Raw genomic sequence first — 17,242 nt, forward strand, 5'->3', positions numbered from 1 at the left:
GTGCAGAGATAAATTAGGCTGCTATGACTGTAATATCCAGGGGGGGGGGGGCAACAGCCTACTGCTTTTCTTTCTTTGCACAAAACTTACTTTGACTAAGCAGTCAAGCACAGAAAAGTACTTCAGGACAGCAAAGGAACCCCCCTCCAATTGGAAAAAGGCCATATGAACAAAAATATAAAGCTTTAACAGCCACCAGTCTAGACCAGTATTTTTACAACTCGGCACTGGCACACCTATCCTAGATTTATGCGCTACCACGCTGGGATGGAATGGTTTGTCCTAAAGTATCTATGGAGGCAACCTGCTAATGAACTGTAATTTCATAACCTGTTATTAAAAAAAAAAATAAACACACTAACTGGGGACTATTGAGTACTAACAAGGACCTGCATGCCTGTACCAGAGATTCTCATTCTCCCCTTCCCAACAGAAGCTCATTGCACTGTACTGAATGAGGTATCAGAATTTCAAAGGTAGTTTCTAATGAATGCACTGTAAGATGCCATCAGAAGAGGGAACTCTGAGGCCCCTGCTGAAGTCCAATACAGCTCTTTGAAATGGAGCCATAAGGTTCTCACTTCACTGGACTACACTAGCTAAGCTGCCTTGAAAATGCTATGTAGAAAAGTTACCATTACATCCTTGACACACTTCCATTCAGTCTAGTTTGTGCTACTGAATTGGCTGGCAGCATTACCTTTGCCAGAACCTTGATTAATCAAGGGTACAGTGCCAGTAAGACACCCTGAATCAACTTGTGATATCAATCTGCTCCAAGCTATATTTGACCAATCCTAGATGCCTTCTGCCAGCTCAAAACTCTTCACACCAGATTACAAAGCAGAGTCAGCTGATTCTTGAAATTAAAACAAAGAGAAGACAGGCGCTGCAAGCTATTTGAGGTATGGAGCGTGCTGCAAATTTCAGTGTTAACATATATGCACATTTCATTTGGAATAAATGCCATGCTTCAAGCTGGATTTGTTGCAAACAAGACCTTTAACATGCAAATTAGTACTTGCTAGCACTGTGCAGTGATGTTTACACAATGCAATATAACCTTAGAACTTTGAACGCTAGAGAGAAGTTTCACTTACCCTCTAAACCTTAAAGTTAGCTTGCTCATTTGGACAGAATAATTCCACTCACACAAGTTAACTATAGTAGTTCCGTTGTGTTAAGAATTGGTCTGAATAATATGGTCTAGTATTTTGAAGTGCAAGCTGTTTCATTTCCTATGTATCCTTTGAAATTTCCTTCTCAGCTGAAAACACTTAAGATGGTAAAATGCCAAGCTAGAGTTTGGGAACAAGCCACCATAGATGCCTCTAGGAGCATCAAAAATCAAAGCCTTATGGCTTATTTTACACATTGTGAGTTTATTAAAGTGGTTATATTCTCAAGGGGGAGAACACACACGCCTTTGCACTGGCAGGCTGCAACAAAAATAAATAATGAGAAATAGTATAATAGGGCAAGATTAATTTATAGTTTAATATAAAATGGAAACACAATACAAAGCCAAAAGATAATCTGCTTAAAAACAAGGCTTAAAAAGAGTTAAATCTTCAGGATAGGCCCAAGAGCAAGGAGGCAACGATCTACACTGCCCTACACAACTTGGCTTTGGATCCCTGTTTCTGTTTTCATCATGCAGAAGTGATTTGTTCTGTAAGCAAACCTCAAACTATACGCACAGCAACCTCTACTGGACAGAGAGAAGAGTGTTTTCCAGTACCGTACTAGTAACACGAGGATGCCTGATAAGGCAAGGCCATCTGCGTACAGGCTGGAGTCCACAGTAATTCTGACCCGTGGACTGTCCCCCCTCCCCCCACCGCAGGTGAGGGACTGAAAGGAAAAGAGGTCATCCATGGCACTAACATAATTTATAATACTTTAGGCATTGGTCTCATAAATAAGAGAGTATAAAAACTTGCTCATGCTAAGCAATTGGGAGTGCCCCCTATTCAACATGCTTGTTCTAAAACGACTGACAGCAACTGATGCCTGCCAGTTGTACTCAAGTTCATTTTGGTCAATTTCATCTAGGGTTTTTAATGAGAAGCCTACTTAAAAAAAGGTTTCTATCTATTTTCTTCTATAGTAATTAAGCATAAAATGGCAAGATTGTCTAAGCTCCCCCCGCCCCTCCCCTTTCTGAACACATCTTCAATATCATCAGTAAATAATAAAAGTGCAAGTAATGTTGGTGACTGGATTTGGTCATTTTATCAGCTTCATTATTTTGGCAGCTGTCTATTAAATCAGCTGCTCATTCTGTACTTTGGAGAAGCAACCATGAAAACAGTAAGGCTTATTATAGCAACAATGACGAGGAGTGTAGAACTGCATTAAGATCAGAGCTAACATTTCTATCCACAGGGCTTGCCCACTCCCACAAAGTGCTAGTTTCCCTTCCCTCCCTCCCTCACGAAAAGACATAGCAAAGTTTTGTTTATAAAAACTATGAAATATTAAGTCTTACAATCTGTATTTTGGAGTTCCTTTCTCATGAGGCTAAAGAAGAAAGTGAAGATGAATTCCCTTTGAGTACAAGAGATAATCCAGACGTTGTATGCAAGGAAGCAGTCCAACAGCAGCATGACTGCAGTCTCCTCAGTCTGTAAAAGCACGCCAGAACTGGCCCATTTCAGGGTCTATGAACACCAGGCAGATAGGAATCCAATACGAGTACGATATACCCAAAATAAACCCAGAACTTCCAAGGCCAAATACTTTATAAAAGCTAGTCTGGTATATGATCGTATCAGTCAACAACAGCTGCGTTTTGTCACTGAAGGTTGTCTTCTAAGTTTGAAGCCCTTACCGCTAGATGGGGGGTTGGTATCTGTTGATGGAATTCTACGACCTACAGAGAGAAAAAAAGCAGTGTGTTATAAGAGAGATTATGAGACACCTTTCCACATTCTCCAGAGTTCCCTGTAGTTTAGCCTTATGAGTAGGCACAACTCATCACTAAATAGAAGCCTGACAGGCTATAACCACTTGAAAGAAATTTTGTAGGTGACAATGCTGAAACCATTTGCAAGCAGTTCTGATATTTGTTTCTTAAGAAATATATAGTTTATACTGGTAGAAAAATTGTGCTTTTTTTGCTTTAGGATTAGCATCTAGTCACTGTAATCACTGTAATCAGAATCACTGAATGGAGGGGAGAAGAGAAACCAGATGTTCTATTGCTCAAGGAGATTTCCATTGTGCCAGTGGTTGAATAGCACTGGATGCCAAACTAAGTTTGTACATTTTCTGAGCTAAGTAAAGAATACCAATAGATAACTCTGCAGTTATTATTTCAGCTGTTTGAAATTCATCTTTTAAGCTGCACAATCACTGAATGGTTACGTAGCACACTTTCTGCTTTGAAGAAAAAAAATCACCCTGCATACAGAGGATTTAAATGTGGCATACTTTACAGATGCACAATCAAACACTGAAAAGCCCAATCATCTTAATTCTATTAAATTATAAATAGTATTGAGAGGGTGGTATAGAAATGTTTATCACACAATCATTACTTAAACACAGGGTTATTCAATTAAACCGAATGCCAGCACATTAAATGCAAAATTGTCTTGTTGAATTTATTACCACAAGTGGTCTATCCAAATATATTAACCACAATAACTAAATTAAGCCTTCACTTACAGTATTCTCTGTCCATGACAATGTGGAATCTAACCTGAACTGTATCTTGCAGGATTGTATGAAAAACTGTCCATGGGATTAACTGTTAACAAAGTATTTCTCTATGAATTTCCAGGCCTTTCTCCCCTTGCTGATTTCAAATGAACAAACTTTTCTTGGTATCAGTGTACTTCTTGCTATTGATCCATCAAGCACAACAGAAGGATGTAGAGGGTTAACACTCAAGCATACAGAAGCTCTGACGTGAATGACCCAAAGCAGATCATATTGCACTTTCAGTCCCTATCAAATGCTGACATACGTGACATCACGTACAACTGGTAGAAACAGAACTTCAAGCCAAAATACTTGTCAGGTTTCGTTTGTTAATTGGAGATTGGCTAGAGAAATCCCAATGCTTTGATACTTACTAATTTCTATGAACAGTTCATTTATGTTTATTGCATTTTTTGCACTGGTCTCTACAAATATTGCGTGGATGGAATCTGCATAGTCTTTAGCATCTTTTTCCATGACTTCCCTAAGGAGAAGAGAGAGAATAGTATAAACAAGCCGTACCAATTTTTAGAAAAGAAAAAGTAGGTGCAATTCAATACAGGATTAAAATCTATATCAACAACTAATCTAAACCATGCTTAAGACTATGTACTTGGGAAACATGCTAATAAAACCAAAGATTTTAGTATTTTAACTTTTTGCATGTTTTTAAGTATTGTAATCTTCTTGAATTTATTGTTCTATATTTTTGTAAATCACTTTGAGGTCCCCTCCCCCTTACAATCAAGCAGAGTATTAATTTATGAAATAAGTAAAATTCCAATATAACTTAAGTCCAGGTGTGAGCACAGTGTTGAGACAAATTTCACACCTGGAAATAAACTTTGTTTCCAACATAAACTTTGTTTCCAACATTACCAAACCATTAGAGGAGTTAATTCAGAAGGAAGACAGAATGGTTAGAGACATTGCAACCACCCACGATCGCACTGGGGCTCACAGCCAAGTTCTCTAACATAAGCTTTACATTGTTGTAGATATTCAAAGGCAACCCTATTCTATCAGCAACTTGTCTGTCTTCCCTTACCCAGTTAAATCAGTCCAGAGCTATTGTCTCAGGCACCTTTTTCTCTAGCCTCCCTTTCCCAAGAGATCTAATATCTTAATCTTAAGATCTTAATATGGTGCCTGCCTCCTGCCACCCTAGCTTGTTCATTCTAGATGCAGCCCACACAGCACCCCCTCCAGGACTTCCATCTCTGAGACACAGGCGGCAAGAGTAAAATTCATGTTGTGAGCCAGTTTCCTTCCCTGCTAGACTTTAATAACCTTGAGAATGTACCTGGTTCAATAGTCAGCAATTTATAAAACCCAAGAGTCTCAAAATATTTCTGAAAATTTCTAACTACAAAGAATGACCGCAATAGCAGGCAGCAAGATAAGATGAGGGTTAATTTACCTTACATCGTTAAGATCACATTTATTTCCAGCAATAGCAACAACAATATTGGGAGGTCCATGCTGTCGAAGTTCTTTCACCCAGTTCTTTAATGTTGAAAATGTTTCCTATGAGTAAAGTGATGGAATTAGCAAGCATGTTAACTATTGCCAATAGATAACTTTTTTTTGCAAAAAAATATTTTGGTTACCTCTTTTGTGATGTCATAAACTATAATAGCTGCTGCAGAACCTCGGTAGTACATCGGTGCTAGAGCACGGAACTGCAAAGAGAAGAAATACGTAAAAAAAGGCTTCTGGGTCATATTAAAGGTCATACGGTAAAAAATAACTTAGGTCTGGGACAAAGGACATGAATGCCTCATAAAGAATGAATTGTACTTATTGTCACATTTTTATTTTACCCTTCCGTCAAGCTCAGTATAGTGTGCATGACTCCCCCTCCTATTGTATCTTCACAACAACCCAGGGTAGGCGGAGAGAGAAAGTGACTGGCTCATGGTGATTCAGCAGGATTCAAAGCTAAGTGGTTATTCAAACTCAGATCTCTCTAGTCCTAGTGGAACACAACAGGTGGTCAACCCACAGCCTGCATGTGGCAGCAAAAAAATTGCTTAGCAGCATGAGGTTAGTGATTTTTCAGCCACCCGGCAAATTGGGTAAGGTAGGAAGTATATGTGTGTGTGAGTGAGAGAGAGCAAGAAATAGAAGGGCCCTGTCCACCACCAGTGCCACTCCCATGTGTGGGACTTTGGGGCAATGAAATTGCCCAACTGTGCTCTACTCGCTATGCCACATAACAGAAACCTCTGAGCCATAACAGAAACCTCAGCCAGCATTCGTATACTGAGGAAGGTGCGTAGAGAGGGGTGGCAAGGAGTAGATCTCTGCCTTGTGTCATATCCAATGATGCCTTAGAAAGCAAAACATGAATATACTATCTGCGATAGTGAAGTTAATGGTAGTAACCAGAACCATTTACTTTAAGATTAAGAGCCCAGGAACAAAGGCTGGATACCATTTAAACAAAGAAGCTTTCCCCATCCATGTTTCAAGCTCTCACTTGTCATTTTGCAAATGTTCTTACCATTTATTTATTTTTTGAATTTGAACTTGGGCGTATCCAAGAGCACACCTTTGAGCCATGCTTACACTCCCCCACTACCATCTTTTTTGTATACTCCATCCTGAATACTGAAATGCCACCTCTGCAGCATGAGCCATGACATGGAGTGCATAGAGCTGTGTTGTTTTTAATCAATCTGTGAAACTGCTCTCAGTAAAGGAGTAGAGCCATGAAGCAACTGGTATCTTCACTAGAGCTGTATGAACAGTTGCTTTCTTACTATTTGTACCTTTAACAGTGTACACAGACACTGTGCATATGTGATGTGTAAACTTCAAACACCATTTTGAAACCTTAAAATAGTTTACGACAGCACTGGCATTTATAAGTAAAGGTGTTGTTCGTGAAACTCATGAAGCAAACCTAAGTTTTCCTAGTTATGAAAGCTCACATAACAAGCGTCCATGCTGCTTTGTAAGCCATATGTATTCTGACTCAGCAAGTGCGCAGAGCACCTATAGAGGGACAGCATAAAATAGGAGTACAAGATATTGCGTCAGGGCTCAGTGACTCATCCTAGCTGGACACAGGATAGCACTCTTATAGCCAGGTATAGATCCTAATGCCTGTCCCTGGTCCTCAGTATAACATTTATCATCAAACATATTGCATATTTCAGCATGAGCTTTCATAAGCCACCCACTCCAAGGGTTAAAAACAGAGTGCTGAATGTGGCGACAGAGATGCAGTAAAAGTCTGCTCTTCGTTCCTAATTGTCCATCACAATAATGGGCATTTCGCTAGTACAGTTAGGGAAACTGCATATCACATTAACTGGAACATGGAAGATATTAATTTGCACTTCCCTTTGTGTTCTGGTAAATCTAAACTCTAGGAGAACAAGCTCTAGAATGCATTATTTAAGTTGATGCTCAGTTAACAGGAAGAAAGAGAAAAGATTTCGTAACTAAATTCATGTTTCAGACTTACTGCAAGCATGGCGACTAATAAAAAGTAGTCGACGGAAACACCAAGCTACTTACAACAACAGCAAGCAACTGTTTCACATCCTAGTAGCTAAACTATTTTGAGAGGAGGAGTTCTGGAATACTAGGCACAGGTGTTTTAGAGCATGGCAGAAGACCACACAGAAAGACAGAAAGGCATACAGATAAGCAATTTTGAGTTGCACCTTTTACTTAGAGAAAGAGAGAATACTCTTGTTCGAAAGGGATTACGCTAGGTAGAAAATGAAGCTGGCAATTATTTTGAAAAATAATTAGAAGCTCAGGGAAGGCAAGGCTTCATCCATAACAGACTAGTAAGAAATGCACAGGAAAGCTGATAAAGGAATAAACTCAAAATCTGCAGCAAAGCAACTAAAGATGTACTTCATAGAGGTGGTTTTAATGTGAAGTCAGTACCAAGTATGGCCTTTCAGGAAACAGAGAACTGGAAATTAATGTGGATTAATTGTGAGGCAATTGTTTCCTTGTTCTCTGATTTCTCTCTTGGAATTAGATTCATTCTGGCCAAGGCTTTGATCACCAGCTGGAGTGGTAGGCAAAGGCTGTGCCCTGTCACCACCCCAATAAGCTCTATAACGTTTTCTTCTTTTTTATACCATGCTGTAGGGTAAAGGGAGAAGACTGCAGTGCTGAGTCAGAGCACTGACAAAGGATCATGTTATTTCCATTGCAAAAGTTGCAAGTTTTACTCCAAGAGTAAAAATAGAAAAGAGGATCCTGCTTTTTCCTCTCTTGAAAGTACTGCACAATCCGAGACAATTAGTTAACAGTGACATGTAGCTAGTTTGATATAAAATAAAGGGTACAAAGCCTGTGTTCTTGTGCTGCTTAAAGAGAATAAAAACAAGACTGAAGAGTTTCAGTATTAAATGAAAATTCTCTGTCAAGCAGCTATTGGCCAAATGTTTGATTCCTCAAAAGCCGAAAAAAGAAAAAGAAAAAGAAAAGCTATTCAAAGGAAGTCACCCAATATCTGAAGTGCACATTTTGTTTCAGGTACAGTGGAACCTTGGTTTTCAAATGTAATCCATTCTGGAAGACTGTTTGACTTCCGAAATGTTCAAAAACTGAGGATCAATGAGCTGGCTGCAAAGTCAGTGGGGAAAAAATGAAAAATGCGCCTTGGAAGCCATTTGAATTCCGAGGTGTGTTCGAAAAACGGAAGCAATTACTTCAGGGTTTTCGATGTTTGGGTTCTGAACTGTTCAGATTCCATGACGCTCGAAAACCAATAGTCTGACTCAGTAGAAGGCAGCTTCCTATGTTCCTAAGAAAGCTAACAGCTGACTGGAGTCAGGGGCTGGGGGGGAGGGGGAGGGGATTTAAGAGGCAGCACATACTAGCAAGACAGAACTTATGGAAACAGGACAGGTTAAGGAGTGAGGACATGGTATTGCAGATCTTCAGTTGGATGTGGTGGGTGGTGGAAAGAATGTCCCATCTCTACCTTCCAGCCCTTGATTTTTAACACTTCCATGAAAGTGAAAGCTCTACCAATAATGTGTCAAATGATAAAGCTTGAAATGCAGAACGTTCAAGATCCCATTGTATGCAAAAATATATACCCTACATTACTTTCAAGCTCTCGTCAGTCACAGAAAAATTTTAAAAATATACAGTTATGCAAATCAGAAAATTGGCTTCCAAATTAGTTTAATGTATGATCATTCCACCACAGGAACACAGATCATTAACTATGTATTAAAGGCATAATTGCTGCCTATCACCTTTTCCTGTACATTACAATATGCATGCATCTCAAACAATCTATCATGTCACTTTCCTGATCTGAGAAACCAGCCATGCTGAATTATAAACAAAATCTTTTAATCCTTGGAATGAATCATATAAATTTCATAAGAAGTAGACAAATTTAAATCTAGAATGTACAATGTATGACTTTATCTCAATATACAACTTTTTGTTGGGGTAATCAGAGGAACATGTATTATAGCCATCCATGGCACACTAATAAAGGCTTTATAATGTTTCATCACAACTTTTTGCAAATAAAAAGTAATGGGTTATCTACTTACTCGTTCTTGCCCTGCTGTATCCCATATTAGGAATTTATGCAACTCATTCTGATACTGCACTGTCTTTGTCATAAAAGATGCTCTGAAAAATATTTAATACATAAACGTATGAGAAAATCCACCACCTTATAAACTTCCCCATTCATAAATATTAAGGATCATATTAATTCCATTGTACAGAATCCAGATAGGTACAACCCTCACATGCTGGCTACATAGATCCATTATTTTAGACATGGAAGGAATAAAGTTTGTACATTTTATCTTTTCTCTATCTACTGATAAAAAAGCATTTATTTAGACAGGAAAATGCTGCAGGCAACAACAATCCAATTGCACCTTAGAAGGGCTAGTGTAAGAAGATAAGCTAGATTACTCTCTTTTGGATCGTTGAGACAAACAAAATCAATTTGGTTTCAACAAGAAGAGGTCACAAACTGTACAAGAAAGTGAATAGCTGCACGCTTAAAACGTAACCTCGCTGTTGTGATAAATCTACAAGGATGGTGGCTGCGGTAGGACTCTAGTCTCCAGACATTATGTGTTACTGTTTTTAGAAGGCTATTGAGACATGATTTGGCTAAAATTGGGGGGAGAGTCAGGGATTGAAGCTTGAGGATTTCCTTAACGGTCTTCTTAACCCCCCCCCCCACCAATTCAGGCACTACACATTGTGCACTGAAACTGTAAAAGCCCCTCTACACCTTTTGTCTACTAAGACAAAATGTTCATTTTATGAAATGTAAAATAGTTTATTTGCAAGATCAAGGTGGGCAGTCATCCTACATGAGTCAAGAACAATAGCCTAAGCTGTAAAAACAGTCGGTTTCATGTTTAGAGGGACCAACTTTTCTACACCACAAATCCACTTACACCGATCTAAAAGAGTGATATGTGAAATGAAAGGAGTCTCAAATAAAAAGCGTAGCTTTTTGAATTCATTGATGCTATCAGATGGAGGAAAATACAAACTGCTGTGAACATTCTTGATCTGCTCAGGATTGTTTACTATTTAGAAGCCACTTTGAAAATTAATATTTTACTTGATACACTGGCCATTTAAAAAAAAAGGAATGAAACTAAAAGTTGTAATTCTACATGATTCAGGTTCTGCATATCTATGAAAACTGTGACACATTTACTCAGACAGCATCTCAGTATTAATGGCTGCTAGCCAACAAGGCAAAGTAGATAGCTTTAGAAATGGATGTGGATTCAACTGGCTTTGTGGAAATGTAATTGCCAGATGCCACCCCCCCACCCCCGTTTCCCAGCTGCAAACTAAAAAACTCACAGGGTTGTTCTAAGAAAAAGAAAAGAGCTGCTGATTCTACTGAAAAATATCTATACAATTAATTGTGGACGACACTCTTTTAATAAAAGGTAAAGTGGCTTAAACAAATGCTTAATCTTCTCCCAACGGGGCTGCCGCTAAATTTTCCCCATGGTCTCGGGCAAGTTTGTAAGTCATGTAGGAATAGTACTGGAACTGTACAGTGCTACCTCGAGTTAAGTACATAGTTCGTTCCGGAGGTCCGTACTTAACCTGAAATTGTTCTTAACCTGAAGCACCACTTTAGCTAGTGGGGCCTCCCGCTGCCGCCGGAGCACAATTTCTGTTCTCATCCTGAAGCAAAGTTCTGGGTTAGCGGAGTCTGTAACCTGAAATGTATGTAACCTGAAGTGTATGTAACCCGAGGTACCATTGTACTCTCAATCTCTTAACTGTGGTGAAAAAGGGTTCAGCATTAGATCAATACTGGTCCCAGATTACTGATTTCTACTTTCCTACTTATCTGCCATGGAACACACAGCTTACTTGGATTTTAGCATTTGCATCAAACTTTATACTCCTACATGAGACATTTCTATGCACAAAGTTCCTACATTGAACTGAGCTGGGATAGTCTAGCCCAGTTGGCAAAGCACAAGACTCGTAATCTCAGGGTTGTGGGTTTGAGTCCTACATCGGGCAAAAAATTCCTGCATTGCAGGGGGTTGGACTAGATGATCCTTGAAGTCCCTTCCAACTCTACATTCTATGATTCTATGTTTAGTGCTTTATCTCCCTAAGTTGTTAGTTTCGTTCACTGTCTCACCCAATTGTTGGATTGATGTTGGGATCAAAGCTGTCTTCTACAAAGCGCCACACAATGCTTGACTTGCCCACACCAGTGTCCTGAAAGTAAAATCAGACAGACAATTTAAAGACCATTTAGGCATTGATAGTAGAATTTAAGTGATTTTTGAAGCAATTGCAGTACAACCCTAAATTTTGATGAAATAGTAGTTTCCTTTCTCCTCAATGTTGACATTGTGAAAAATAAAATAAAAAGTATTACAACAAGCAAATAGATATGTTTAAAACTAAACTAAGCTGTTACGATTCAAACATGTATAGGAAATAATCAAGAACTCAATCTCACATTTTAAGGTAGTAGCTAGAAGTTATTTTCCTCTCCTGAACTATGGGGTATTACAATACTTAGTTTTACTAGAATGAACAAGGCAGAATATTTCCTTCCAACTTATCATACAATTGTAATGTGCCTGAATGGTTCCACGACCACTCCCTATAATATAAATGTGCCACAAACAGAAAGGAGTGAACAACTTCCCTGCCCGATAGATGGTGTAGTTTGGGTAAAAGCTATGCAACTCCAGCAACTAAGTTGAACAACACATTGAAATGAAGGGTGATCCTTCTCCAATTAACTATCTATATGAGGGAGGTAATGTGAAAAAGAAAATTAACCATAAGATAAATTATTATTTATAGCCAGAGAATGAAACAAAGCTTCAAATATTGCTGACTTCTGGGCAAAAGAACTCCCCACATTTGATTTCCAGCTGCATCAGTCTGAGATAGTCTATGAATCAGCAAATGGCAATCCCTGCTCCAAATCAAGCCAACTGAAATGTGCTGCCTGGCCTCCCCAGGCTAGTTAAAAAGTAGTGTGAAGAGACAGATCTTGCCAGAAAGTTATCCCTCCTTTTCTCAGGTGGCCCACTGATAAGACAAGTTGTGGACAAGGGCTCCAGAACAGAAATGGCGAACTTTGATATAAATCTGTTTAAGTGTCATACAACCGTTTTTCTGTTTGTTGTAACGAAAAGTTGGTCATCTTGAATTTACCTATGTTAACTTTGCTTAATAAAATCCCCCCTTTTTTATTTGACTGAACAGGCAGTGGCTTTTCAACCTCTGATACAGTTAAACAGTATGGAAAAATTTCAGTTATTTTACAAAAACTTTTCTACTAGTGGAGAAGGGTAGAACAAAGAACACGCCTAAGCTTCCTAAAAAAGCAAACTCAGTCAACCCCAGCCTGCAGCAAAGCAGAATAGCAGATGTACAACCACATCTGCAACCCTACAGCTTGCACCAGTCCAGGTGGAAGGTGTTTTGCCTTTATTTTTTGGGTAACTGAACTCTAGGCTGGTGCAGCTGAGAATCAGGCCCCTTGTGGGATCCATCAGGCTTTGAATCCTATGGATCCAAAGCAGCTGTGCACTTGCCTTGTTTTTTAAATATTTATGCATTTTCAAATTTTTGTGCTTGCCTTGTTTGGGGGCTTTCTGAATGCTAGTGGTAGCTTCCTATAGAGACCTCAGCTCCAGCACTCTGCCCACTGCCTTACCCTAAGACTGAACTGAAAAATTGCTTGTGAGATAAAGAACTCTATACCTATTGAAAACTGGTCCTCATAATTTTAGGTTTACTATTGTGCACCTAAGTTTAACACAATACACTGTGAGCTACTTCAAAGTAAGTTCCACTGACTTTCTTCTAAGTGACAAGTATTGAGCTGTAAATATATAACCAAGTGGTCATTGCCTACTCCAGTCCAAACAATGGCAGCGCTGGATTTTTCTATCCAAGACTGGACAGTATTTTGTACATGGATGCAATACTCATGGATGTTCAACTGAATATATGGAAAAACTTTCTGACAGTAAGACCTCTTTGACAGTAGAATGTTTTCTCACCAGAGGTTGTGGACTCTCCTTCCTTGGAAGCTTTAAAGCAGAGGTTGAGTGGCCATCTGTCATGGATACTTTAGCTGAGATTCCTGCATTGCAGGGGGTTGGACTAGATGACCCTTGGGTCCCTTCCAACTCTACAATTCTGATTCTATGATCATATTAAAAAGCCAGCATTAGATAATGCCATGATGCTTCCATGCTTTCAGTGAATGTGCATCACTATGGAAACATTTGCATTTGCATGTTTAAGAGAAGCTCTCATTCTCTACTCTATGATGTGTATAACAAACAACTTAAACTCAAAGGTGCTAAACTAGTTGGAGAGTTTCTGCAATGCCTCTTACTCATACAGCCCCACCCTATTTAATGAAAGGCTATACGTAGTTCCAGTAACACACCTGGAAGAATACTAAGGAGCTATGAACAGACTAGATAGTTTGATCTGTTTCTTCTTCAGTACTGTATAAATAAGGACAAAAAAATCAACTAGGCAAAACTCCATACAGTAGTTTAAAGCATCACAGCCATGTATGGATCTTAAACGTATGCTTATACAGTTTCATTGTGACAAATGGCAAATTTTGAGAGGAAGTGGTTTAAGTCTTGTGGACAGCCTGTGCCATAAAAATCCAATAACAAGTCTAAACATTCAAGCTACTTAGTAGCCAAAGATTCTGGAACTTGTGAATACTACTGTCAGAAAATATATGAAGAATGTACCTTTTCCAACATTCTTAAATTTTAACACTAGTTTGACATATACTACCAACCACAGAATGGATTGAAGGGGAAAAAATAGCAGATGTCAATGTTATCTCATCAAGCCTCTTTTCTCCATCATATGCAGAACAAAGCCTATTTCTGCAAAAAATCAATCAATCAGGAAGAAGGGAAAACACACCCTATGTTTGATTCAATGCTGCAAAAAAGTATTGTGAAAAGAGAGAAGTCTCTGAAACTTTGGTTTCTATCCTTTCTCCTACTCAGAGAGAAAGTATTTTACAAAGCAATCCTATGCACACCTACTCAGAAATAAACTGGAGTTAGTCAGATGGAACTTTCTCTCAGGTAAGCATCTAACCATAGGGTTAAATACTTCCTCTCTTTTTTACAGTAAAGGATGTTGTTTATCCTTAGAAGATGTCAATAGAGGCTTCTTCTGTTTGCTTATTGGATTCCTGTCCCTATGTTTTGAAACTCAAGTTGTGAAAAAAACAAACAAACCCAAGAAGTTTCTTGGTTTTTAACAAGGGGTAGGCGCGGAGACCAGCGAGGAAGATAAAGGGGCAACAGTTTTCATAACTATGAGCAAAATATCTGAAGAAGTGTGCATGCACACGAAAGCTCATACCAAGAAATGACTTAGTTGGTCTTTAAGGTGCTACTGGAAGGGATTTTTTTGTTTTGACTATGAGCAAAATACTTCTCGTTGGCAGGAAAAACAACACACACACACACACACACACACACACAAAATGTGTACATCTACTTTGAAGTAAGTCCTATTGAAGGACGTGGGGCTTATACCTGGCTCGGAAACGACAAAAGTGGTATCGCAGCAAAACAATACAGGAATAGCTGCAACCGAGTTCCAACCAATTCAAGGCCACAATCCGAAGGTGGTGGTGGTGAACCTCGTTGTATCACATTTGGACTTACTTCCGAGTAGACAGGAATGGAATGGTAGACCCCATCTCCCCCGAAACCACCCCAACCCCCTGGTAACTATATATGTTCAGGCGTGTAGGAAACCCGCATTTGAAAGTCCCTTTGTGGAAAGTGGTAGCTAAGGGAAAGAAGAAAAGGCCAAATTTCCAAACCCTCTTTCTATGGGGATGTGTGTGTGTGTAGGGGGTGTGTGTTAAGGGAGACACTCGCCACCACTCCAGCCCCAACTTCCCTCCCCTGTTACTTACCCCCAGCAGGCAAACTTTGAGCTCCCTCAGAGCCATGGCTGGGGAAGGAGAGACGGCTCTCTCGTCGGGAGCGCAGCAGGCACAGCCCGGGTAGCCCCTCCTCGGAAAAAGGCGCACATCGGGGAATTAAAAAAAAACAAAACACCGCCTCCTCCTCCTCAAGTCTACCCTTCAGGCGAAAGTCTCCCAGGAATAAAATGAAGGCGTGGGAGGATTTGACCCCAAAATAAAAATAAAAATCAACTCCGAACCTCCTCCTCCCTCAGCTCCGAGTCACAGGTAAAAAAAAACAACCCTCCTCTTCCTCCTCCTCAGGCTCCGCAAACCGGGCGCCATCTTGGACGGCCCATTGACAATCACCTGACCCAGACTCCCCACCCCTTTCGGCGACACTGGGGGGGAGGAGGAGAAGGCGGCCTGGGCTGTCACGCCTCCCCACACCGCCTCTCTCGCTGTTTTGCCCCGCGGGGCGAAAGGGGCACCGGCGGGGGAGCCGCTGTGTGGGGCTGGCGGCGGGGCTTGGGGCCTGGGGCTGAGGTGGGCCCGGGGCGTCGCGCTGGTTCAGTGGCGGGTCAGGCTGGAGCGCTGAGGCGGCCGGGCGGCGGGCTGCCGCTGCTGCTCCTCCTCCTCGGCCCGGTCCCTCCTCTCCCTCCTCCGCCGCTCTCCTCCCTCCTCCTCGCCCAGGACCATTTCAAAATGGCCGGTAAGTGGCTTTCGCTCCTGCTGCTCCTTCGTGCGGGGTGTGAGGAGGCGCGCAAGGGCTTTCTCTGGTTTATGTCGTTTTAAAAAAATGGCTTTCCTTTATTATTATTATTATTGTTGTTGTCGTTTGCCTTGTCTTTTTTCCTTAAAAACACACATCAGAGGGTGCTTAAGCGCGGCGCAAACGTCGGCCCTCTTTTGCTGGTTTGTTTGCGGATGATGATGATGATCGTGTATATTTATTTATTTTTAAAAATGTATATATATATTTCCGACTCCTATCCAAGGGAAAGAAAACGCACCAACCCCCTGTGTCTTCTCTCTCTCTCTCTTTCTTCTCTCTCTCTCTTTCTCCATCTCTCTCTTTTGTTTTTGTTTGTAGGGATCCCTTTGTATTTTGTGGATTTGCAGGATGACTTAGATGATTGTGAGTACGGTAACTGTTTTCATTTTGGTTGTTTCTTTTTAAAGAAAAGGGGGGGAAGTAGGAATGAAATCACCACGTATCTTTATTATCTTCCTTTTGAAAGGTCCCTTATCTTCCTCCTCACGTCCTTCCCAAGATTATGGGTATGGGGGGAAAGGATGGCAAAGATGGTGATTTCCCAGCCATGGGGACACCCCCACTTCCAACCCCCGGCTTTCACCATTAAGGGGATTTGTTATTTTTAGAAGAAAAAATAAAATGCATTTTAAAATAGGGAGCTTTGATTTGATTCTGCTTACTACGATCCGAAGTAAGTGCCTTGGCTAGACCACATTGGCGGAGACAATGTAGTAGTTCTGACAGGTAGACTGTCAAGTGTGTTTCTGTCTTGTTTTGACCACTCAGAGGAGATGCAGATTTTTATTTTATTTTTTGCCTTAATTATAAGGCTGTTAGAGAATATTTTGTAAATATATGCATAAATTTAAGACATGGTGAGAGTTTGGCGGAATATTGATAGGGGAGGAGATGCAGCCTCCCCTCCCCCTTTTTAATGGCTGGTTAAAAAGTGGAGTTGGTTGTTGTTGTTTTTGCTGTTCATGGAAACAAATCACTCAGAATTTTATTTTATTTTTAACATACTCTGTTAAAATATTTAGCATTTAGTGTGTATGGTGGTGATTGTGAACATATTAGGGTTTCCAGATGAGATGGGGGGTGGGGAGTACACATTCATTCAGGTCAGCATAAACTTATCATGTGCCAAATAAGCAACATCATTGGTGTATTTAAGAAAACAAAGCTGTATCTCATCTGGATATGTTAGCATTGTAAAATGCCTGACAGAAAAAAATTATGCAGTAGCAAATATATTAGAAGAAAACATCCAGCTGCAGCTGTCATTTGAAGGAGCTGTTCTTTGATGAATGCAAACCTAGCATAGCTTTGTTCCA

At 40.2% G+C, this 17,242-nt stretch overlaps 2 protein-coding genes and 1 long non-coding RNA gene across 4 annotated transcripts in view; 1 reads left to right on the forward strand and 2 right to left on the reverse strand.

Moving 5' to 3' along the window:
- The window catches only part of LOC310847220, a 197,388-nt gene that overhangs the window by 75,374 nt on the left and 104,772 nt on the right, over positions 1-17,242 (reverse strand). The window lies entirely within an intron of this gene.
- Positions 1,471-15,300, reverse strand: RAB22A (RAB22A, member RAS oncogene family). Its single transcript, XM_083744780.1, has 7 exons — positions 15,161-15,300; positions 11,357-11,436; positions 9,258-9,339; positions 5,319-5,390; positions 5,129-5,235; positions 4,083-4,192; positions 1,471-2,875 (listed from the first exon to the last, which is right to left on the reverse strand). Exons 1-7 carry the CDS (start codon positions 15,194-15,196, stop codon positions 2,778-2,780), a joined length of 585 nt encoding a protein of 194 aa, XP_083600906.1. The 5' UTR covers positions 15,197-15,300; the 3' UTR covers positions 1,471-2,777.
- Positions 15,559-17,242, forward strand: part of LOC310846963 (serine/threonine-protein phosphatase 4 regulatory subunit 1-like) — a 42,695-nt gene continuing 41,011 nt past the window's right edge. Inside the window, exons 1-2 of one of the 2 annotated variants that reach the window (XM_083744182.1) lie at positions 15,641-15,863; positions 16,245-16,289. In XM_083744182.1, coding sequence (XP_083600308.1) covers positions 15,857-15,863; positions 16,245-16,289 — 52 coding nt within the window. In that variant the 5' untranslated portion in view covers positions 15,641-15,856. Of the gene's footprint in view, positions 15,864-16,244; positions 16,290-17,242 lie in introns of both variants that reach the window. The other variant, XM_083744183.1, reaches the window with a different exon arrangement.

Source organism: Podarcis gaigeae, assembly GCF_964106915.1.
Source record: "Podarcis gaigeae genome assembly, chromosome: 6".
NCBI classification, from domain to species: Eukaryota; Metazoa; Chordata; class Lepidosauria; order Squamata; family Lacertidae; genus Podarcis; species Podarcis gaigeae.